This window comes from Doryrhamphus excisus, linkage group LG14 (genome assembly GCF_037039965.1).
Source record: "Doryrhamphus excisus strain RoL-2023G ecotype Guam linkage group LG14, RoL_Dexc_Guam_v1.1, whole genome shotgun sequence".
NCBI classification, from domain to species: domain Eukaryota; kingdom Metazoa; phylum Chordata; class Actinopteri; order Syngnathiformes; family Syngnathidae; genus Doryrhamphus; species Doryrhamphus excisus.
The window spans coordinates 8358419-8383588 of record NC_136370.1 but is presented as its reverse complement, the minus strand read 5'-3'; the positions used below and the strand labels follow the sequence as shown (position 1 = coordinate 8383588).

The window sequence follows — 25170 nt, the reverse complement described above, 5'->3', positions numbered from 1 at the left end:
AAGGGGGGAGGTGATCCTCTGCATCAGAATGTCACAGTACATGCTTGAATTCATGTTTCCCCTTAATCAACCGCAGCTCCCCAGTGCCTACAGCACTCGCACAGCCCCACACCGTGGCACGATCACCACTATGCTTGGCTGTAGGCAAGACGCAATTATCTTGCATTTAGACAATAACACCTGCATCTTGACTCATTTTCAATGGACAGTAAATCTATAGTGCTACACAGGCTGTACATTTAGCTATTTCGAACCACATCTAATGTTTTTCAGAGATATGAGAGCTGCTTCATGTCAGAATTAAAGAGAAACACCATAAAGAAAAGTGTGTTCAAGCACTCAATAATTCGTACCTCAATTTCTTCTCTGGTGCTCTTTCTTCCCCTTCCTTTCACGATCAGAGGGGATCACAACACCACGCCTGCTACATCAGAGCCATTAGCGAGGAGAGAAATCCTCGTTGTGGCCTATCATGCACCCGCTGATAAATACTTAATAACAGGGAGTCATGAAAATGAAATGGATTAGGAAATTTGGAATTATGAGGGGACTGTGCTCGCAACTCATTTGTAGCTCATTAGGCTAATTACACAAATCTGGGTTAATAATTAATATTGGAGATGGCAGTTGGCTGTGATGTGGAAGGCGCTCCACTTGTCCAGTATCTCCCATCTTTGGGAGACAAATGAAAGATGGTGGCCGTTTTCCCTAAGGGACTTTATGTTATAGTACAGTACTCATCCTGACACCTCCAGCTCCTCCTCGCAGGGACGTGTTTGGTCTGAGGGCCGCAGATCACTGTGATCACTGTGATCACTCAGGGACAAGGGAAGAATAGATCATGGGTGGGAAGAAACACCATAAAAACACTCACAACTTGATCGGCTTAAAATCAGACATGCAGAAAACAGTAATATCATCATTATGACTGAGAATTCAACCAGACTAAGCTTATTAAAATAAGCACAAAACATCAATTTTTTTAAATCGCCATTAGAAAATCTTTTCTTTAGTTTTTGTAGCTTTTTTGCAACACTTATTCCAAAGGAAGCCCAATAAAGTAGAGTGGAATAAATGATTTTTTTTCCCACAGGAATGACTGAAAAGCCAATTAAACATAACAGACACCCAGAAATACAAGCAAAAACACATTCCTTGGAGAATATATGTACTATTCCATGTAGAAAATAATGTGAAATACATATAAATGATGATTGAACTGGATAAATAAACACTTAACATCACCTTTGCCTGTGATGAGTGGAGAAACAAGAGGAGGATTCTAGTTCATTATACAAACAGTCAGAAAGTAATATTAAACTATAGTGTTTATTGTATTGTCTATATGTGCCTTGTGATTGGCTGGCGACCAGTCCAGGGTGTGCCCCGCCTCTCGCCCAAAGACAGCTGGGATAGGCTCCAGCACTCCCCGCGACACTCGTGAGGATAAGCTGTAGAAAATGAATGAATGAATGAATGAATATTATATATATACTTCAGCAGAGGTAAAATCATCATTGCACACACTGACCCGGCTTGCTTTCTATAATGTGTCTCCCTTAAACCATTCCCCCTGCAACTTGTATTAAAGGTTCCTATGTTTACATGACAATATATCTTTGAAGTTTGCTATGATTTCAGAGCAAACTCTTTGTCAAAGTTCTGGCATTTGTAATTTTCTTTGGTGTCTGGATGGCTGATTTTGTCACGCAGAAATACGCAGTGCGCTCGAACGCCTCATCAGTACAGGGTGCACATTGCTTAATCAGCGAAAGAAGGGAGACAATATCTGAGTCATTCATTGTGGGATGTGTGTTCTATGAACAAATAAAATACACACACACACAATAAAGATAGCCTAGCCGGAATCTGTCTGTAGTTTCCTAATATTCACTGACAAACACTGCGCTTTGTTAAGCTGTTAAGCAGTGCTTTGTTAAGCGCAGTGTTTGTTGAAAACCCAACCATAGTTTTGGCAATACTTTTTTTATCAAAAACAGAATACTACTGTGCTTCAACTCTACTTGTATTCAAAGCTACTTTCACACTACGGACATTTTTCCGGCTTTTGCCCATGTTGCGGTTCTACATAAATAGCACAAATTTTGACAATTTTCTTCCTCTTGGAGGTAGTAGCATCAGAGGCGGTGTTAAAGGGATAATTTGGATTTTTTGACATGAAGTTGTATGGCCTCCCCATCAGCAGTGTAGTGCATCATCCATGAGAGTGCAGTGTAAAGTAAATGTAGTGTTTTTACAGTGATTAACTTCTTGTTAGCCTCGCACTGTTAGTTCAGTGGTATGCGCTGCTTGCTTTCATGCAAGGGTTTCCACTCGTGCTTGAGATTGCTTTCTGGCTGTCTGTCTGTTGTTTTGTTATGATCCCAAACGTGCCATGATTTATGATGAGATGAATATGATTCGCAACATTTTTAATACTTTTAAAGAAGGTAGCAAATGATAGCAGTCCGACAATAGTCACAATTAAGGATCGACCGATATATCGGGCCGATACAGTAAAGTCTCGTTATATCGATATCGGTTAAAACAAATTACTACTTATTACGATACTATTTTCATTTCCCGGCAAATTTCTAGTCTTTTATGATATAATTAGCTCCGTTAGTACGATACACGGTTATTATGATAATCCGGTTACTAGGATGCCCTTTTCATCTCCCGCCAGCCAATTTGGTCTGCTTATATCGATACAAAAGCAGCTTAAATCAATCTTTGCTTAAGGATTTCAATACCAAAAAAGAACACGGCGAACGGCTGCTTCCAGTCAACTTTATTTTTCACACTTCCACCACCAGAGTGCAGCACACACAGCGGAAAACACCCGTCCCTCGCGCCTACCCCTCCGGGTGGCAACACCTTCTCTATCGATAGTTCCGGGGGTGAATTATGTTCCGGGGTGAATTATGTCCCGGTAATCACTACAGCGTAAGTTTTTATTTTTATTTAATTTTTATTTACTGTAGTACAAAATGTATTGTAGTACAAAAGCATGCTAGATACGCAATCCATGAACTCAAGGAGAAAATTACATGCCATATCAAAGATCCGCCCACTTTTAATGCAGTTCGGCGCAGGATCGGATATATGGATAGTCCGGTTATATCGGTATTTTTTCCGACTCCCGAGAATATCGATATAACGAGACTTTACTGTATCACATCAAGGGCGTGTTTTCACAAGTAATAGCGTTAGCTTGCTTTTAACACTTTACTACTTACTAAGCCCATCACATTTCACTGGGTGATCGCTAGGCATAAGAGTTTAAGTCACGGTGTGACAACAAGAAAGCCCAAAAACATCACATACCAACGAAGCAGATGCAAAATCTGTATCGGCCATCGTTTACCACAGTATTTTCACAGTATTGGTAGCGAAATCTCTGTACACATGAAACATCATCTGCGGATATTAGGAGAGATGATGTGCGTGTACTCAGCAATGACCTTCACCGTTTCTAAAATATCAATTAAAATGCTAATGTCACGAGAAACATTTGTGCTCTTGACATTCATAGCAACGGTAACTAAGGTATAATCTAATAGTTCATGCACATTAGAGCACCATGCGGGAACGCAGGCGTACTTTATTGTGTGTCTTACTTTTGAGGTCTGGCAGGGCAGGACAGCATCACTCTCTCTCTTGAACGTCACTCTAGTATGTGACAACAAACGCATCGCAACACCTTCAAATAGCGCCGTTGTTACCTCGGTGGCTCCCGTAGGCTTTCTTCTGTGTTTACAGTAGCTTGCATATTAGTTGGCTTGGTGGCAGCTGAGCAGATGGTGCAGCAAAAGTCTACCTTTTGGCTATGTAACACTCCCATCGTAGGATAGAGGTTGTGCTTCAAGATGTGACGGCGTCCTTCTGGGATCGGCAATAGTATAATCGTCAGCAGGTGTGAAGGAAGATGAAGGCGACGTACAGTACATAGAAGTGGCTCTAATAAAGAAGCATAACAACGCTTTTCTATGCTGCCGGGTGTTGTCATCTGTCACAGCGGTAATCATAACACACAAGGTGAATAAGTGAAGCAATGCAGACTCAAAGTAAACATAAAAAGACACAAGCGGGAACATTACAGTTGAAAATAAACATTACTGAAATGCAGCGGATCTGATGGCGTCCAGAACTGAACAAATACAAGAGAACCTTCTGTTTCAGCACACCGCTGACAAGAAATGGTAACACTAACCCAACTACATTATTTTATTCATTGTTTTAACATATTTACCCAAATTGCCACTGTTTGTGGTTAAGGAGAGACTCGTGATGCACTTTAATGGCTTTATTAACAAGCAGAGTATACATGTAGTGAACATGCACACAGGAGCTGCTGTCAGCCACAACTCACGCCAGTCACTGCACTCTTCACACTGCTAACACTCAGCTAAATACAGTCAACTCTAGCGAGCTGACATCACACATGTCACTTTGCACATTACAGTACGTATCATGTCTTATTATATACTCTGTATATATGTCTTATTCCAAAAGACAGACTACCTGTCACAATCTGGTGTGGCGATGACCCCAAGATGCAGAGACAGGAACCCAGTGAAGATAAAACTGCTTTAATTATAATACTAACTGCAGAGCAGAAAAAAGGAATCTCACAGAGGCATGTAGCCAGAACACACACAGATGGCACGACATTGACATTGCCCCAACGAAGCATAACGCCACAGGCTGAACTAAATACGGCCAAATTCAAGTAGCGCGTAATCAGGGAAGTAAGTGCTATAGAACACAAGACAGAACAAAACAGGAAGTGGGACAAAATGAAGGCAAAAGCTTTATATTGTAAGACCTCAACTGAGAAATAAGACAACTGTCAACAAGGAGTCAGGCAGGGCATGACACTAACCCCAATAAGAGATGAGGGCTAATAATAATATATAATAATAATGATAATAATACATTTCCTATGGCATACTATATTTTTCTCAAACCTTTTTTAAGACACGTTTTTGTAAAAATATTCTCTCAACCAAAAAAAATATGTAAAAAAAACAATATATGAATAAAAATAGTAAAATAATTAATAAAAAAAACTTTAATTATATTAGAAAAGCAGGAAGTGAACAAATGTAACAGTTACTGATTGTAAAAGTACCAGATGGAGGGGTAGGATTTAATAAGCTTTGCTTCTTCCTACTCCTTTTGGACATGTGCAATTGTGAAATGATTATGTGATGCATTCAATTGTAATCTGATGCATGTTCAAATGAAATAAAACCATTACCAAAATAATAAATAAATGATATTTCTCAGCTGCTCCACAGTAGTTTGGTGACTGATTCATTGGTCGCCGTTCAAACTAGCATTATACATGGCAAGCATAGAAAACTGTAATGGCAAGAAAATCTCAGACTGACTAAGCTTGGTGAGAAGTAATTTTGTACCCCATGTATAAATCTCTAGACCCTGAATATGACTTTGTAATTGTTTTTTCTCATGTAAAATCCTGCTTTATATTCATAATTTTGATACCCCTCGTTTATCACGGTGAATTGATTCCAGAACTGACCATGATAACTGAATTTCTGAGCAAGGAAAACCTCTTCATGGCTTTCTATATATACAGTGCATCCGGAAAGTATTCACAGCGCTTCACTTTTTCTACATTTTGTCATGTTACAGCCTCATTCCAAACTGAATTAAATTAATCTCTTACCTCAAAATTCTACACAAAATACTCCATTATGACAATGTGAAAAAAGGTTTTTTTGACATGTTTTGAATTTATTAAAAATAGAAAACAAAAAAATCACATTTACATAAGTATTCACAGCCTTTGCTTAATACTTTGTTGATCCACCTTTGGCAGCAATTACAGCCTCAAGTCTTTTTGAATATGATCCCACAAGTTTAGCACACCTATCTTTAGGCAGTTTTGCCCATTCTTCTTTGCAATAAGTCTCAAGCTCCATCAGGTTGGATGGGAGACGTCTGTGCACAGCCTCCAGTTTATTTATTCTAAACCTAAAGGGCTTCAAATAGGAAGGACAAAGTAAGAAGCAAAAAACTAACCAAGTGACCAGAATACTACATATAACTTGTCTTTTATTTTTATAGCAATAGTTCATAGCCAACCATGAAATAGCAGTCATTTACTAATTAATTAAATTAGAGTGACGGAATGATGTTTGAACCGCGAAAAACAAGGAGCGACCAAAACATGCGGTCTTATTGTAATGTAATGTAAGGTAACATAGTGACCAGAATACTACGACTGTACACATTTTACAGAAGACAGTATAGTGAGGTACAGTAGGACCAAAACTGCAGTCAGTGCAATAGAGTAGATCCAAGCTAGTGATTTAGCCAGTTAACTGAATGTATTTCATCTAAACTTAAGAAGGCAAAACTTACCACTTCCACACGGCACAGCTGACTACATGCGGTGTTAAGGTAATGTAATGTAAGGTAACATAGTGACCAGAATACTACGACTGTACACATTTTACGGAAGACAGTATAGTGAAGTACAATAGGACCAAAAACGGCAGTCAGTGCAGTAGAGTAGATCCAATTCCAAATTGGAAAGTGGCGAGAGAGGAGAAAGAAAGTGATTTCTCAGTCTAAATCCTTGCGTATAATCCCGACTCTAAATCCAATGGGATTACCTCTGATACAGCGGGGCCCCTTCCCCCAATTTTCTGGATTGCTTTGCTTCCTTGAGACGATTCCAACGCGGGAGTGGAGCATAATATCGAATAGAAACTAGGATGGATGGAATTTTGGATGTGTCATGGGTGGGGGGGGGGGTGTTATTATTGTATGAACACAGGAGGTTGTTAAGAGAAGTTTACCTTGATGGCTTTCTGACACTGCCATTAGAAAGCGGTTGAGTGGGTATCAAACACACATTTGGGATTTGATCCACACTTGATACATTTAATTACGTGGCTGGTCTTAACTGTTTGGTCTCGGAGTGCAACCATTAACAATTTATAGAACTCAAGAGACGGCTAGAGCTCAACCATGCACAAAATCTATTATGTAGCTCTATAAAAAAGTTCAAGGGCTGTTGGGTTTTTTTTTTTATCTGTGCAAAATCCCTTCTGGTTTTAAAAGATACAGTATCCAGTCCATTAGTGCTGTAATGATTCATTTTTAAAATGATTCACTTCATGGCTCATCAAGAACGACATGATTACTTTTTTCCCCCAGAAACCCATGTGACTATTTTATTGATTTTCAAATATTGTTAATGCCAATTAGATGGCATGATTATTACACAAGCATGCCTTAACTTTAATGGGGAGGCCCAATGTTGCAAGGATCAGTACACAGCATATGCATGTCACATGTATGCACATTTTGTAATGGCCTTTTATTGTGGCCAACTTCAGCTACAGCATGAAGGAAATTGTTCAAAAAGAAATGACTAGTTTGTATGGCAATGCCAGCACTATATTTGAATTATTAAATAGAACTACAGTGTATACTTTAAAACAAATAAATACTGTACAAGGCATGTTTTGTCATATTGTCAAAAAAGTGAAGGTATAATTTGATATTTATTATAATACTTTTTAGAACATGTACACCAGAAACGTATTATGTCCTGTACGTGTGCATACGTGTGTGTGTGTGTGTGTGTGTGTGTCAGTTCCATGCTATTGTCTCAGTTTTAATGAGGGGCCCCTAAGGTGTCCTAGATCTGTAGTGGGCCTGCTCCACTTTCTAAGGGTCATGTCCATACAGTATCGCAGGGAATGTATGACATGTCCAGTGGTGTATTGTAAAAATATGCAACATCGTCTCTGCAGCAGGCGGACAGTTTTCATTGCCGGGGCTTATTTTAAGAACACAAGAAATACGATGTCAGGGAGTTGCATTTAAATCAGTTTTATGCAAATACTATGCAAATATACTTTAAGTTAATTTTACCTGCAGTTGCTGTCAAGCTCATTATTTTATAGTGCAAAACTACCAATAAAATAAATAATAACAATAAATAAAAATTAAATTGAATGAATGAATTTAAAATCAATTGAATATTTTTGCAGTTAAGAGTATAAAACAGGGGTCGGGAACCTTTTTGGCGAAGAGAGCCATGAAGGCCAGATATCTTAAAATGTGTATCTGTGAGAGCCATATACATTTTTTTAAACATTGAATGCAATAAAATGTGTGCATTTTTATGTAAGACCAACAGTTTTAGATATAATGGGCTCTAATTACGTAGACCAGGCACACTACCCCACGCCAATGGGGTGTGGCCAGCACACTTTCGTGAGCAGCGCAGTGTCTAATAATAAATCAAATACTTGTTGCCATTAATACAACTTCTGCTGCTGCATAATTTTGCACCATACTCAGTATATTTCATTCTTTTGGCCATCTTTGCCAGAAGGCTTGGTTCTGCAGCTTTAGCTAGGTGACTATTTGACTAAAGGAGAAAAGTTTACATTTACATGTTGACATCTCAATGACCGAGGTAGACTACAGCATTACCCAGTAATAATCGAGTTTTGGTGTTTGACCTGGAAAATATCAGGAAAGATGGATATGGTCGGCCGTATTGCAGTAGAAAATAGATGGACGAATTAAAATGCATAAAAAAGTTGTTGTTTTTTAATATTATTTTTAACAGTAATTTCTGTGATGTTTACTTTAAAATGTTAGCAAAAATACATTTTTATTATGGTAAGAAATGCTTGAGAGCCAGATACAGTCATCAAAAGAGCCATACCTGGCTCCCGAGCCATAGGTTCCCTACCTCTGGTATAGAACATCTGTTTGACTTTTTAACATTTTTTTTTAACATTATTAGAGCCTTCCATCCATCCGTTTTCTATGCCGCTTATCCTCTTTAGGGTTGCGGGGATCATTAGAACCCTGTAGACATGAAATAACAGCCATGTTATGCAGTCACCTTTACACTCCTATTATTCATTGTTTGCATTACAACTCTTTGCACATGGCCATTAGCTAGCGAGCTAACAAGCTAGTGATTTAGCCAGTTAACTTCGAATGTATTTCATCTAAACTTAAGAAGGCAAAAACTTACCACTTCCACACGGCACAGCTGACTGCATGTGGTGTTAGGGTAATGTAATGTAAGGTAATATAGTGACCTGAATACTACGCATTACTTCCGTCCATCCATTTTCTATGCCGCTTATCCTCACTAGGTCACGGGAGCATGTTGGAGCCTACCCCAGCTTTCAAAATAAAATGATTTTCAACATAAAAGGCCAACATTACATTTTTGACTTGAACTCTTCAAACCGCTCAGAACATGTCCCACATTTGGATTGTGACCCACCATTTGAGCACCAACTGTATTAGACTCAGTGATCCCCATCCTTTTTGGTGCATTCAAGGACTGTCAAACAAAGTGCGGGTCGCTGCTTGTAACAAACAAATCTTTGTGATTTGTGATTCTAGCTATTCTAGCTAAAATTTGATGTAGTTAAAAATGCAGAAACCCCTGCCTTGTACCACAAGTACACATTAGTGCTTTTAAGTGTCTACAAAAAAGTACAAAAAAAAATCCAATTTTTTGTTATGCTGCATTTGCATGTGTGCGTAGGTGGATAGTTGGAGGGTGGTGCAGATGGTGCATGCACGTGCACACCCACGCATCCCAAGAAGAACACCTACTCAATGCACTCCCGGGCACCTGCAAACAACACTCATACCAAAAAGCCCCCCTGGCCCATTAAAAAAAAACTAGATTACATCATTTTTCATGCCATTCCTAGAAGATTGCAAGTATTGTTTTGCACTGTGAGCTTTACAGTAGCGTCTCGCTAAAGGAGATGAAAATATGCTAACTTCCAACAGTCTGTTTGTATGTTTAACCTTTAGGCTGCACTTTGATGCACCAAAGTTCTGAAGTTGTCTTAAGGCTTGAGACATCTTCTACTTCTACCATTCTATATCTCATGCTTTCATTCTCCCACACATCTATTATTTAGCTTTTGAATGAGTACCGAGCCAAACAATGCAATGTTATTTTCTGTTGCAAAGTCGTAGGGAAGGGGGGGGGCATGACACTTGCCACGAATGAAATGTAAAAAAAAAAAAAAAAAGGTGGACATCTGGTGGCTGTGGCTCATAAAGCAATGCTTTAAAGCTTGGCTTGCAGCTAAAAAAAATAGTGATTTTGTATAACCTTTTTCTTGGCTGTGTTTCATACAGTCTTCCAATGCTTCCAGCTTTGAGTTTGGCAAGAAGCGCTGACGAAATGACCTTGCCAACAATTTTTTTTTTAAATAATACCTTATTTTTTCAGCCTGTCAATGTAGGTCACCTGATTCCCATAGGAAATAATGAAATAATCTGTTCCAACAAAACCTTTATTAGCCGTACAGGCAAAGCTTTTGAAGTGATATTTTAACAAGCATCGGTCAAGCATCGGTTTAACTGATGAAAGCTCATTCTTTTGAACAGTAGTTTTTTTTGTTGTCAAACAAGTGGAAAAAGAAGCACATAAAAGGATATGTTTATATATATATATATATGCTGGAGTCTTACTGTATTAACATGAGTTATGTGATTTTATTGGTTCTGGATGGTTTTCATTGGATATTAGTGCCCAACGTTGTTTTTTTTTAAATTTATTGCTACTATTGTTAGGTCTGAATTATCTCACTACTAGCACTATAAAAATGAAAATCACTAAAAAAGCATGGGCTTATGTTAAAGCCATCACTTCCTGTCCGCCACTCACTCTGCTCCCCTAGGGAACACGTTCATATCAACGCACATGAGCATGAGTCTTATTTACGTATGTATTAAATGTCTTATTTACTCTTATTAAGTCTACTACATTAGGTAATACAAGTGTAAATGTGACTTTAGGGGTGTTATTTCACATCTAGAGGACTCTAATTATGTTAACCCTATTTAGAAGTTTGTTAACAAGTTTTCTTGGAAAACAATGAAAAAATTCCATGTATAGATAAGGAATACTACTTTGGGTACTTTGCTTCTGGAACCAAATAACGGCGATAAATGAGGGACAACTGTATTCAAGTATTTTAAAGTGATCCATATTCACTCATTCATTCATTTTCTACCGCTTATCCTCATGAGGGTCGCTGGGTGCTGGAGCCTATCCCAGCTGTCCTCGGGCGAGAGGCGGGGTACACCCTGGACTGGTCGCCAGCCAATCACAGGGCACATATAGACAAACAACCATTCACACTCACATTCATACCTATGGACAATTTGGAGTGGCCAATTAACCTAGCATGTTTTTGGAATGTGCGGAGAAAACCCATGCATGCACGGGGAGAACATGCAAACTCCGAGGGTGGAATCGAACTTGGGTCTCCTAGCTGTGAGGCCTGTGCTCTAACCACTCACCCGTAAAAACTATAAAAACGTGCTCCTGTCACATGGACGATCTTTGTCTTGTGATAACATATTGCTTCTGTTTTATTTTATTACTCACCTATTGGTAATCGTTTGCTATTACCTCAGTGTTAATTGTTAGAGTCCCTCGGCTCCCATTAAGTCCTCATCCATTTGTTCAAATGTCAGTATCAATTGTCTTTCCTTGACGTGCTCTCCTTGCACACACACACTTATTACAAACCTCCCCGGCAACCGTTGAGCACACGCTTGAGTAAACGGCAGACATGCGCTGACAGACACTCTCCCCTGAGTTAAATCAATTATCCTCCTTCCAGCAGGCCCCGCCTGTGTTTGCAGGCTCTGCCAGGTTCGGAGGGTAATATGTGGGTTGGCCCCATGCTGCACTAACATTTCTGTACAGCATCTGGAGGGATTTGGGCCAAGTCTGAAAAGAAGAGCGAAGTGGATTTCTTCTGAATGGAGTGTGACGTATGGTATATAGTGTACATTCTGATTTAGTTTATCTTTGTAGTTGTTCAAGCTTTCTGATTTGGGCTGTGCCCTCTTTCATTTAATTTTGTAAGCCAGATGGAAGTACTAATATATTCCACGTGAACTGTATGCAGCCCAATTTGGGCAGGGCCTGTTCTTGATTGGAAATCTTTTCCTCTCCTCCATTCATTACGAGCGTCATTATCTTATTGTCGTGTAAACCAGACCACAAGGAGATAAGCTCTTTGTTTGACTGATGTGTAAACAGATACAACATGCAGACATCTGTCACACATGCTGGTGTGGAATAGGGTACAACCTCAAAGACGGTTTGGGATGCTGATCAAATGCCATGTAATAAGTTAAATGCGCTTATTAATAAAATGTAAAAGAAAACTGCAACAACTTCCAATCCAATCCATTTTATTGATATAGCACATTTTATAAACAGAGTTTCCAAAGTGCTGCACAGACTAGTAAAATAAAAATTAATAATCCAAAACTAAAAGATCATTTAAAAAATAAAATAGTAAAATAGATATTAAAATATTAAAAACAAGTAGCAAAGCAATACAAGTATAAAAAATAAAACCAATTAAAATAAAAAGAAACTAAAAGATACAGGACCATACACTGAAAAAATAAACGTTTAGCCTCAACAAAAAAAATCAACGCAACAATTTCCATTAGTCTTTCTTAGTTATGACAACTTAATTTGAAATTGCTTTGAACCAACAAACAATATTGCATTGCACAAATTAGCTTTTCCTCTTCACTCAAAGCTTATTTTAAGTAATGCTTACTGAATAATTGTTTTTAAATAAAAAAGAATAATAAGAATAATAAAGTTTTTAAGTTCGTAACTCCAAAAAATATGTTAAGTCAATTGACTTATTCATTTTATTCAAAGTAGTTTGTTGTCTACTTAATTATAATAATGCACACAGCTTTTTAACTTAATATATATTATATATATATATATATATATATATATATATAATTTGCTAAATAAAATAAATAAATAAAATTTGAGTGTATATGACATGCTAAATTAAGTTCATGTAATAGCCAACATTATTATTTGAACATAACTTAAAAAATAAAGTTAGCAACTTAGAAAGTTTATCTAAATCAATTAATTAATTAAATCAAGTGGTGTCAACAGATACTCTGAGTTACTTTTTAGAGTGTACGACTCATTCCGAGTAAAAAAGCCAGAGAATAAAAGTGGGTTTTAAGACGAGACTTAAAGCTTTCGATGTTGGGGGGCCTTTTTTACTTGGGAGGAGAGAGAGTTCCATAGCTTGGGGCCAACCACAGAAAAGGCTCGGTCTCCCCTGGTCTTAAGTCTCGTCTTGGGAACCACAAGTTGGAGCTGGCCCTCGGACCTCAGTGACCGCGCTGGAGAGTAAATTTGGATGAGGTCCGAGATGTATTTGGGGGCCAGCCCATTCAACGCCTTAAAAACAAACAATAAAATCTTAAAATCAATAACTTCAATAACGATGTCAACACTATTTTCTTGTATTCTTAATGTGATTTTTCAGAGTTGAAAAACGATGAAGCGGCGTACCTCTCCCACTTGCAACACATTGAGTGAGGGACTGAGAATGTAACTGCCTCAAGATACTCTGGTCTAGTCTCAGACCCTGTCCACACGTAGGCGGGTATCTCATCAAACAATTTGGCCTATCATCCACACAAGCCTGCCTAAAAAAGAATACACTAAAAATTTGGAGAAAAACCTGGTTATGTGTTTCAGTATGGACGCCAATAACGGGAGTTTTACGTTCCCCTGCGACAACATATGCTGTGATGTATCACACTCAACCTGTGTTTACATTACAAACAAGATGGATGCCCTCAGAACTGTGTCGGATGTAACTATTTGCTTTTTGCTTGCATTTGCAAGCCCAAATATTGCTTCACTTTCCAGAGCAAAGGTGAAGAAACACTTTGAGGTCGGCCATTTTTGCTTAGATAACAATTTCAGGTCTGAGGCATCCTCCTTGGAGCAGGCTCCGACGCTGATTTGCTTTACCAAGATTCCTAATCAACATTTTCTTGCGTCTTGTTGACTTTGTATTCTAAACCAACAATTAGAAATAATTCTGCCTCCTTGTTAGTCCACACCAACTAGTTCTGTTTTAAGTTTGCGGAAGTGATGACAGAGAATGATTCTGATTGGATAGAATTTTAGGAACTACTGCCAGCTACAAGTGTGGCAGGCTTATGACTGTGGTTCCTAATGCATTTATACGGTTATGTGTGGATTAATTTTTTTCAAATACGAGGTTGTGTGGACACCATTTTTTTCATAAATGGAGAGGGGAAAATATTCATTCATTCATCCATTCATTTTCTACCACTTATCCTCATGAGGGTCGCGGGGGTGCTGGAGCCTATCCCAGCTGTCTTCAGGCAAGAGGCGGGGTACACCCTGGACTGGTCGCCAGCCAATCACAGGGCACATATAGACAAACAACCATTCACACTCACATTCATACCTATGGACAATTTGGAGTCACCAATTAACCTAGCATGTTTTTGGAATGTGGGAGGAAACCGGAGTACCCGGAAAAAACCCACGCATGCACGGGGAGAACATGCAAACTCCACACAGAGATGGCCGAGGGTGGAATTGAACCCTGGTCTCCTTGCTGTGAGGTCTGCTCGCTGAGGGGAAAATATGCGTTTTTAAAAATACCCCGCTACGTGTGGACAAGGCCTTAGTGAGGGACTGAAAATGTAACTCCCTTGAGTCTACTATGTAAATACCATGAATTACATGTGCTTAGAATCCTACATCTTAGACAATAATGTGGCTAAATTATGACGATGAGCATAATGTTTAATCATAATACCTCTGTCATGTCAAGTCTTGCAATAAACCATCACCACTGCACTTCAAATTTAGCAGCTTCACTCTATTTTTTTTCAAGAGGTACTTCAAGAACACACAGTTCTTGAAGTATCTGATGACTTGACCTTTCCCAATGGTTAAGAAAGACGCAACAAAACCATTTGGACGACCTCTCTTGAAGTCGTTCAAGAACTCAAGGTTCTTGAAGTATGTGAGCAGCTTGCACAAATCAAACTCCACACAAGCTTTAAAATACCCAGGGAATTCATTAAAGACATGCATTATTATACTTATTTGACAACATATTATTAAAAATAAACATCACATGACTGTACAAGTATTCTAAAAAGAGTATGACAATTCAAATGCTGATTATGATGCTAAAAATGCTGGTCTTTCAAATCTCTTGCTGCAAAATATGATGCAGAATTGATACCTATGTGACGTACCTATGACATGCAATAAATGATGAGTAAATAATTGGTCAATTTAGTGGACAACCAAGAAATGTTACTGCTAAAGAGACCACTGGTATGTAAAATTACAGTAGTGTGATAGTGTTTCTTATTCTTTTTCATGTTTGTGTAAAAAATATTAATAAATCATGCTGTTTTGTGGTTGAAAGGGGCCAATTAGTACTAAATATTAATCCAAATGTAACATTTCTTTGCTTAAATTAATCATTTTAAAGCATAAACATGGCTAAATGAAGTACAATACAAATATAAAGCTTTTAAAAGATGTATTAAAAGACGCTGTGATGATATAGTATATCATATTCTACATGGATCACTAAGTGTCGGTAATGTTACTGTAATGTTTGGTGAGGAACACAATAGGCGCAATTTGGGCTGGGTCATTATTTTTGTATACTGATATAGATTCTTCAAATGACTTGGTATTAATAATACATAAAATGCTGTCATTGTGAGGAGAAGGAACGTTCGTGGCGGACTGTTCAATCATGGTACAAAATAACTATCACGCCTCATCCCGAACTAAACAGGTTGAAATGCCGATAAAAACCGGTGAAGCTGGCGGGGTTAGCTTAGTTTAGCATGCTATCATGGTTAGACTCGGGCTGGATGAGTAGATTTTCACCTCTTTAATGTGAGGAGCGTTTTACAATGCCCAATGACGACATAAAGGTTCTGAGTGAAAAAAATACAGGAAGCCTGTTTATTATTCACACTAGCGACCTTCAAAGTTAAAGCGCCATTACTGCAGAAACGAAATGGGAGTGTCATAATGAATATCTACATGTGCAGTTGGAATTGCATGGGTGACTACATCTTCCTCACAAGCGCAGGCATTACAGTTGGTTGAATATTTAGTAGCAATGTGTGCAGAGACTGACGTCTCATTAGAAAAGTTAGCCAGTTTGTTACCAAGAAATTAATTTGCTTTACAATTTGAGACAAGTATATTTCATTATATAGCGAGATCGTACTATTTATATTGTCGTATTGTGAAAAATCCTCAAAATATTGTGATATATGCTAAGATCTGTATCGAGACAAACTAGTCAGACTTATTTATTTCATGACTTATTTTTGGAAATAATTTTGGACAAAAAAAATGCTTTAAACCAAGATTTTTATTTTTTTTATTTTTTTTATTGGAGAATTACCTCTTCAAATTTAGCATTTTTTGTGTTTCATTTTTAAAGTCATTAAAGCTGTTGGGGTGTCAGCTGATCTTGTATCACAAGATCTTGGGACACAACGAGATTTCTCATTCAGAAATAATCACAAAATAAATTAAAACTTGATAATTTGTCAGGTGGGCGGTTAGCGAGCAGACCTCACAGCTGGGAGACCAGGGTTCAATTCCACCCTCGGCCATCTCTGTGTGGAGTTTGCATGTTCTCCCTGTGCATGCGTGGGTTTCCTCCCACATTCCAAAAACATGCTAGGTTAATTGGCGACTCCAAATTGTCCATAGGTATGAATGTGAGTGTGAATGGTTGTTTGTCTATACTATGTGCCCTGTGATTGGCTGGCGACCAGTCCAGGGTGTACCCCGCTTCTCACCCAAAGACAGCTGGGATAGACTCCAGCACCCCCCGTGACCCTCGTGAGGAAAAAGCGGTAGAAAATGAATGAATGAATGAATGAATTTGTCAGACATCCATAATATTGATTTGGCTTTATTTTCCTTGCCTCCCGCCTCCGAACAGGCAGCGAGCGAGTTGACTTGTTACATTGTGGCTTTCAGTACCTTCCTCAGAACAATGGCATGAGTGGAGTGAAGGCCTGTTGTCAGTCTGTCTGGGTGGGTGGAGGCGGGGCAGCTAGCATACACACAGTGCTGAATAGTCTAGTCGCTTGAGAAGCAATGTAAGATGAAGTAGTAGTAATGAAATTAGTACTAGATTGCAGTGTGTTGCCATAATCATGAAAACATCTGGTCTCGCCTTCATAGACTCAATCTCGTGGATCTTCTCCTCTCGTGAACCGAGTGTGTCATGACACCCTGATTAAGCATTTTTTTTTCCTTGACCGTTCTGAAAAATAACCAAACTCTGACCTGTATCGTAAATCGTATTTAATTTCCACTAAATACAAATTAATTCATTCATTCATTCATTTTCTACCGCTTTTTGGTCGCAGGGGTGCTGGAGCCTATCCCAGCTGTCTTTGGGCGAGAGGCGGGGTACACCCTGGACTGGTGGCCAGCCAATCACAGGGCACATATAGACAAACAACCATTCACACTCACATTCATACCTATGGACAATTTGGAGTCGCCAATTAACCTAGCATGTTTTTGGAATGTGGGAGGAAACCGGAGTACCCGGAGAAAACCCACGCATGCACGGGGAGAACATGCAAACTCCACACAGAGATGGCCGAGGTTGGAATTAAACCCTTGTCTCCTAGCTGTGAGGTCTGCGCGCTAACCACTAGACCGCCGTGCCGACCCACTAAATACAAATGTGATAAAAAATAAGTACAAACTGTGTTGTGGATAAACACTCACTCTTGATTCATGTTTGTTGTAATAAATGTTGTGTGTTTATGTTGATGCTATGTTAATATATGATGATGTAAACAAACTGGTTGAGAGGAAGTGAGCATACACTGGCTGTGAAGAGAGTAAATGTATTAAAAGGGGTGTGTGGGCTTTGAGTCACAATGATGCATTTTTACAGGTCAAGGGTGGTCATGTGATGTGTGTGTGTGTGTGTGTATATGAATAAGGAAGTGTTTCAGTGAATAAATGTTTTTCTTGTTTGTGCAGAAGATGCATCACCCAGATCCATGGACCAAGCATTGACTGACCTCCCAAGCTGGATCAGCTAACCGTGACAGGCCCCACGTGGACTCCAGAAGTGATACCGCTGAGAAAACAAGCCCACCCGTGTATCTACCGTCATCATCACCTTCCTGCGCCGTGCCTTATTGGAACACTGGAGCCCATTAAAGCGTTTACTAGATATGAAGGTTTGGTTTTGAGGTGTTGTTGCTGCTTGGAGATGAGATAAGAGGAGTGGAGAGAAGAGGAACAAAAGTGCCTGTCTGACATAAACTGAATACAAATTAGGATTCATCTCCCTGTACAAGCGGAGGCCCGATCGATGCTTGAAAACTGAAATGGACAAATAAGTCGGCTTCAATTACAGCACCATTAGCTCAGAACCGAAATGATGGGATTAGATTGTTGATATGAAGAAGATGCTGCAAAACAAGGCCTGGGGATTGAAGGGGAATAACACCCCAGCTGCTGATCCATGCAATAATAACTCCACCCCAGTGCAAGGCTTGTATCCTGGGTGCATGTCACTCATGAGGCTCTGCTGAAGCTGTAGATGATCACAAGCAAGATGGAGGTGGACAACAGCTCGCTGGACTACTTCACCAGCAACGTCACAGAGATTCCTGAACCGACGACGACCCCCTACTGGACCGGCGCCACACTTTTGGGTCTCCAGATTTCGCTGTCCGTGGTCCTGGGCCTTGTCACTTTTGCCACGGTGCTGTCCAACGCCTTCGTCATCGCCACCATTTTCCTCACCAGGAAGCTCCACACACCCGCTAACTTCCTGATCGGCTCGCTGGCCGTCACCGACCTGTTAGTGTCCATTTTGGTGATGCCTATTAGCATTGTGTATACAGTTAGCAAAACTTGGTCGCTGGGGCAGATCGTTTGCGACATTTGGTTGTCGTCCGACATCACCTTCTGCACGGCGTCCATTCTCCACCTGTGCGTCATAGCCCTGGACCGTTACTGGGCCATCACAGACGCGCTGGAGTATTCCAAGCGCCGCACCATGCGGCGGGCCGGAATCATGGTCGCGGTAGTGTGGGTGATCTCCATATCGATTTCCATGCCTCCGCTCTTCTGGCGGCAGGCCAAAGCCCACGAGGAGCTGACGGAGTGTTTGGTGAATACAGATCAGATCTCGTACACCCTCTACTCCACTTTCGGAGCTTTCTATGTTCCCACGGTGCTTCTCATCATCCTCTACGGGCGGATATACGTCGCCGCTCGGTCTCGCATCTTTAAGATGCCGACGTCATCCGGGAAACGCTTCACAACGGCACAGCTCATCCAGACCTCGGCGGGTTCATCTCTGTGTTCTCTCAATTCCTCCTCCAACCAGGAAGCGCACCTGCACTCGTCGGGCACGGGGAACACGGGAGGAAGTGGAGGGTCGCCGCTTTTCGCGAACAGTGTGAAGGTGAAGCTGGCAGACAGCGTGCTGGAGAGGAAGCGTTTGTGCGCGGCTCGGGAGAGGAAAGCCACCAAGACGCTGGGCATCATCCTGGGAGCTTTCATCGTCTGCTGGCTGCCCTTCTTTGTGGGCACGTTGGTCATGGCCATTTGCAAAGAGTGCTGGTTTCACCCCGTGCTTTCTGATGTCTTCACCTGGCTAGGATACCTCAACTCACTCATCAACCCGGTGATCTACACCGCTTTCAACGACGAATTCAAACAGGCCTTCCAAAAACTCATCAAGTTTAGACGCTTCACCTGAAACTTGCTTGGGAAGAACTAGACCTTAAGGAACAGTCTAACAAAAAATAGTTCATTTATTGTAAATGTTCCATCTTGTTGTGAACATTTTATTTTTTACAGGGACCAGCTCAGTGCCATACCTCAGTTAAAACAAAGACTTGCATGAAAGAAAAAAAGAACAATTGCACTCATCTATAAAGACTATTCATTTCAGGGGGACATTCACGCCACAATATTAGCTTGTACGCCCATCATCTAATGCAGACATTTTTCAAGTGTGAGGCACCCGAGGACGTCAGGGGAGTGGCAACACCTTGAACAAAAAAATATTTAACTTGAAATTTCCCTTTTGTGACTTTTTATGAGTCTCTTCCATAAAGACAGGATGACATTTGAAAGTACAGTGGAATCTCCAAAGTCAAACTTGACCTATTCCGTGATGCTGGTTGACTTCCATTTTCTAATTTAAATTCAATAACTGTCATACAAGTGTAAAGAGATTAGATAAAGTAAAGTAAAATGACACACAGGGGGCACGGCGATCTAGTGGTTAGCACGCAGACCTCACAGCTAGGAGACCAGGGTTCAATTCCACCCTCGGCCATCTCTGTGTGGAGATTGCATGTTCTCCCCGTGCATGCGTGGGTTTTCTCCGGGTACTCCGGTTTCCTCCCACATTCCAAAAACATGCTAGGTTAATTGGCGACGCCAAATTGTCCATAGGTATGAATGTGAGTGTGAATGGTTGTTTGTCTATATGTGCCCTGTGATTGGCTGGTGACCAGTCCGCCTCACACCCGAAGACAGCTTGGATAGGGTTCAGCACCCCCCGCGACCCTCGTGTGGAAAAAGCGGTAGAAAAATAATGAATGAAAATGACACCTCTTGCCTGAGGTGTAATTGAGAATTTGTAATTTTTTAATGAAGAAACAACAGGAAGTGTTTGCTGAAAAATAGTGCTGTTTCATCTGTATTGCTACAATTAGTGTAAAGCAGTGATGCTCAGCAGTACTCTGTTGCGGTGAGGGGTGTCACAGTTTTCCGTACCCAAGAATGGCCATATCGGAAAATAATTGAAAACCGCTGGCATGAAGTGTTGTACGTCAAAAATGCTAACAAGCAAACTAGCAAACTTTTATACTATCTATATATTCACTGACCTGCAGTCTCAGTTGATTTGCAGATGATGAATTGTACTACCTAAGTTTTGACTTTGGAGGCATTTATTTTAATAATAATAATAATATTTCAGTCCAAACTGTACAACTTTCAGGGGATTTTGGAGGTTTCATTGTATTCTTTCACCGTCCACAATATTAAGTACACCTGATGTGCATAAATGCAGCATTTTTAAAAAATGGTGACGCAACAGAGCACAAAAGGCAAAAGCACAGCTGCTTAAAAAAAATTATTAAATAAAAAAATGCTCTGACAATGTTCTTAAATTCAGAAAATCTTGCTATGACTTTTAATTTTAAATAAAAAATAATAATAAAGCACCACAGCACATCAGGATAGGTGCAGTAGCTTGAAAAATGAAATAAAATACCCGACTTCTTGATTTCTTGAAAGCCTTGTTATGAGTTTGAATGTGAAATACATTTACAAATATGTATTAGTTTATTTCATTTTTCCACATTTCTCGGCCCAAATTATTTTTTACATTGCTTCTGTATTGGACCTCATTGGATAATGCTAGTGTGCCTAATGAAGTGGCCTCTGAAGAGACAGGCTGGACATAATCCAGTAGAAGGGAGAAAGCCATCTAACGTGTCTGTGTTGTACTGTATTCTGCTGCTCCCATTGTTTCTGTGGTACAGTAAAGTACTTACCCTAAACAATCGTTTGTCTCCATATATACTCTCTCCAGTGTGTACTTAAGAGTGTGTACCTGTATGTGTGTGTTAAAGGTAGTTTATGGAAATATATGCATGTGTTGGGCGCGGGGTCTATTGTTGAGTGTTTGACATTGATATAAGCTTGGGATTGCCTTGTTGTTGCCAGGAACTCAAAGGGGGGAGACATTACCCGCTTTTTTCCCCCATTTGCTCAGAATTTTGTAAAGGCATTTGATAAAAACAAAGTATTGTTTTTACATTTTGAATGCACTTTAAGGTATTCAACTGTTTTTAATTATACCAGCAAAATAAGAGATACACACACACACACACACACACATATATATATATACATATATAAGCATGTATTGTTACATTACATCCTATTGAGATGAGGGACATTTGTTAGTGATTTTTAAAAGTATTATAACGGTGCCCACTTGAAATAATGTATACTATACCATAATACACATTTGGATTAATGTTTTTCTTAAATAACATTAGATAATTGGATATTTTTAGTCTTTTTATTTCCCCAACTAATGCTGCCTAACAATATAATATATGTACAGTATATTAGGGCTGTCATTTGGTATTGCAACAATGGCATTAACTCATAGTTGAATCGTAATTACTCACAGATATAAGTTTTTATATGTATACCGTTGAAAGGGTATTTTAAAGTTTTTCATAAACTGATCAACATGTTTGATTTATGCAGATTTTTGGTAAACATTGCTCAACACAAAATGGACCTTTAAAAAAATATATATACTGTATAAGTAAACATTGGTAAGGTAATCTGTCCACTAATCACATTCTTTTCAAGCAAATCTCGCAAAATATAATTGTGGCTAACAAATAAAGTTTTTGCAAAAATACCCAGCAAATGAGGGACTATCCACACGGAAATGTTTTCAGGTCAAAGGGGCTAAGTACAGTATTTTTTGAAAACGGTTTCCAGAGTTGGAAAATCTGAAAAAGCTGGCTTTTCGTTTTCGTATAGACAGCCTAAACACAAACAATGACATCACCGACCCAACGCCACCCTCTTGCCGTCATGTGACTAACATAATATCTTTATAATGTCAGTGAGTCTTTCAACGTGCAACTTTTATTCTATCATCTTTGACAAACACAGCACTTCAAGCACAAACGCTAATGAATTCCCTTTACTGGCTTTTCACTGAACACTGTGTGAGCGCTTGCTCACTTCCTGCTTGTCACATTGACACAATCCCCTAAATAGCTGTCCCCGGCTATGCCTGCCGGTAGTTAGCAGCTGGTCAAAACCAAATTTTAGCTTACAGTTCAAAACAAAAAAGACGGCTCACATCTAAAAAATGTGCGTGAATTGTGATACTCGTATTAATTATGAAGTTTTTAAAAAAGTAAATGCTATTTGAGGTCTGGCGCGCTTGGAGATTAATTGGGGTATGGTGTCTATATTAGAGGGATGAACACTATTGGAGGAAATTTGGTTTGATAAATAATTACCTCATATTGCATTTCAACCTGAGAGACAAAAAGGAGTCATGCAGTGTTTATTTCTTGAAATTAAAGTTTTTTAGACACGAACAAAGCACAACCGTTGTGATACAGTCAACATGTAAAGGTTTCATAAATGAGTTTCTAGAGAGAAAGATGAGAAAGGGTTCTCCTTGAAAGAGGTTCAAAGACATATGGTCAATCATGCCATAATTCATGTGTGTATTGATTTAAAAAATATGGTAGAATAAAAACATGCAGATTTAGGCTAGCTGCTATGCCACTGTATGTTATCCATGAGAAGCTCAGTTACAGTGCAGCTTCCGACCAGATGGTGGCGCTAACGTGTCAGTTGGTTGTTTAACAAGCTCACAGAAGAAGATGACATTCAACTACACCTAGCAATGGATACTATAGTTTTTGAAAGGGAAAAAGTGTTGCCAGTGCCCACCAAAAGACTACATTTTTATGTAAGTACAATCCTGACTTCATCAAGTTCCGGCTTTGTATATGGAGGAAGGTTTTAGCTTGTTAAACTGTGAGTGGATTTGATTTATTATTGAAAACACATTAATGAGTTCAATTAAATCTATACTGTGGTAATATTTAATAGCGCCGCGCCACTCTGCACTGGATAAATCGAGCCTCAACATCAAAAAGGTTAAGAACCCCTGATTTAGGAGACTGCCCTCAGTAAAAAAAAAAAAAGTTTGAGCACAAGTCCACATACTGTGTACTTCAAGTGACATAAAGGTATCTTCATCTTTCCACAGTCAGCCATCTTTGAAGCAAGAAGAAGACCGTGTGGCCTGATCGATGCCTTCCTTCTCCTCAGCCTCTTTTCAAAGTGGCTAAAAGAGCTGCTTTAGCTACAAGTGTAGCTCATATTTGAACTCCATCTTGGGTGAACGTTAGGTTATAGTAGCCTGGGGTGAGTAGACTTCAATGCAACAAACAGTAAGTAAAAATCTGAACAGCTTCACAGCTAGGAGTTTACTGGGCCGGCGCCAGTTGGTGCTAGTTCACGCCAAATATTATGTGATTGCCGCATAGTGGCTCGCTGTGGCACCGAATTAATGTTTGCTCAGCATTTTGCCATGTTGTCGTTAATTTGGCATCCTAGCATTATTGGCGCAACGAGGCGCGCGTCATTACATTCCAGTGGGTTCCAATAGGCGGATTGTTCGCGACATTTGGTTCCACTTGGTGGACACGTCGCACCGATTGCTTGATGCAAGTGGTGCAACAACGATTTTAAATTAATTTTTTAATTTTGAAATTTTCTTGCCGCCAAACTCTTGCCACCACAGGCCAGTTGGGAGGCAGTTTGAGTCACTGCATTCCACTAGACACCTTATTGGCGACACTTGGTGCCACAGCAAATTGCATTGGCGCCAACTGTTGCCAACTGCCGCTGGCCCAGTGGACTCTTAGCATAATAAACAGAAATGCACATTTTCTGGTTTTCATATTTAACAACCGTTAATGGAATACTTTAGTCATCGATACATGACTAGCACTGGTGTTAGCATTATTGTTCTAAACTGCGTGTAGATTTCATTCATTCATTTTCTACCACTTTTCCTCATGAGGGTCGAGGGGGTGCTGGAGCCTATCCCAGCTGTCTTTGGGCGAGAGGCGGGATACACCCTGGACTGGTCGCCAGCCAATCACAGGGCACATATAGACAAACAACCATTCCCACTCACATTTGCGTGTAGATTTATTATATATAATTAATTGATGTATATTATATTATAATATACTATTATATAGACCACAGGGAGGCTGAAATCATTGTACCAATGAATGCTTTGCTTGGATGCAATGCATTTTGGGAAAATAAAATTAATCATATTGGTACTTCTTTGTATATTTGTGTGATGCTTTGTGTGATGATATTAGTGTTCTTTGTAAGATACCACCATGAGTCAGACTGTTGTATTGAGTTATGACCTCCTGCAATTTCCAATGTGTTGACAGGCTTGTTGTGAGTGCACTGACATCTTGTGATTGGTGCCTGCCAAAGAAAAAGCAAAGAGCTCCTCACCGGCTCATGACTGTCAGTATTTAAATAATTAGTAGTACCGGTCGTTCTATAGGCAAGGGTATGTCACAAGATTAGAACTTAGCCTTAAATTAGCCGCACCTAAGCTGCAGGGTTCAAAGTTTATGAAAAAAGTAGAGGCT

The 25170-nt window shown here is 39.6% G+C and overlaps 1 protein-coding gene across 2 annotated transcripts in view; it reads left to right on the top strand.

The window, feature by feature from the left end:
- Window positions 1-21541, top strand: part of htr1d (5-hydroxytryptamine (serotonin) receptor 1D, G protein-coupled) — a 91366-nt gene extending 69825 nt beyond the window's left edge. For both annotated transcript variants that reach the window (XM_078796134.1, XM_078796135.1), the window contains one exon: window positions 17936-21541. In XM_078796134.1, the coding sequence (XP_078652260.1) occupies window positions 18504-19673 (1170 nt within the window). In that variant the 5' untranslated portion in view covers window positions 17936-18503 and the 3' untranslated portion in view covers window positions 19674-21541. The remainder of the gene's footprint in view (window positions 1-17935) is intronic.
- Window positions 21542-25170: the final 3629 nt, after the last annotated feature.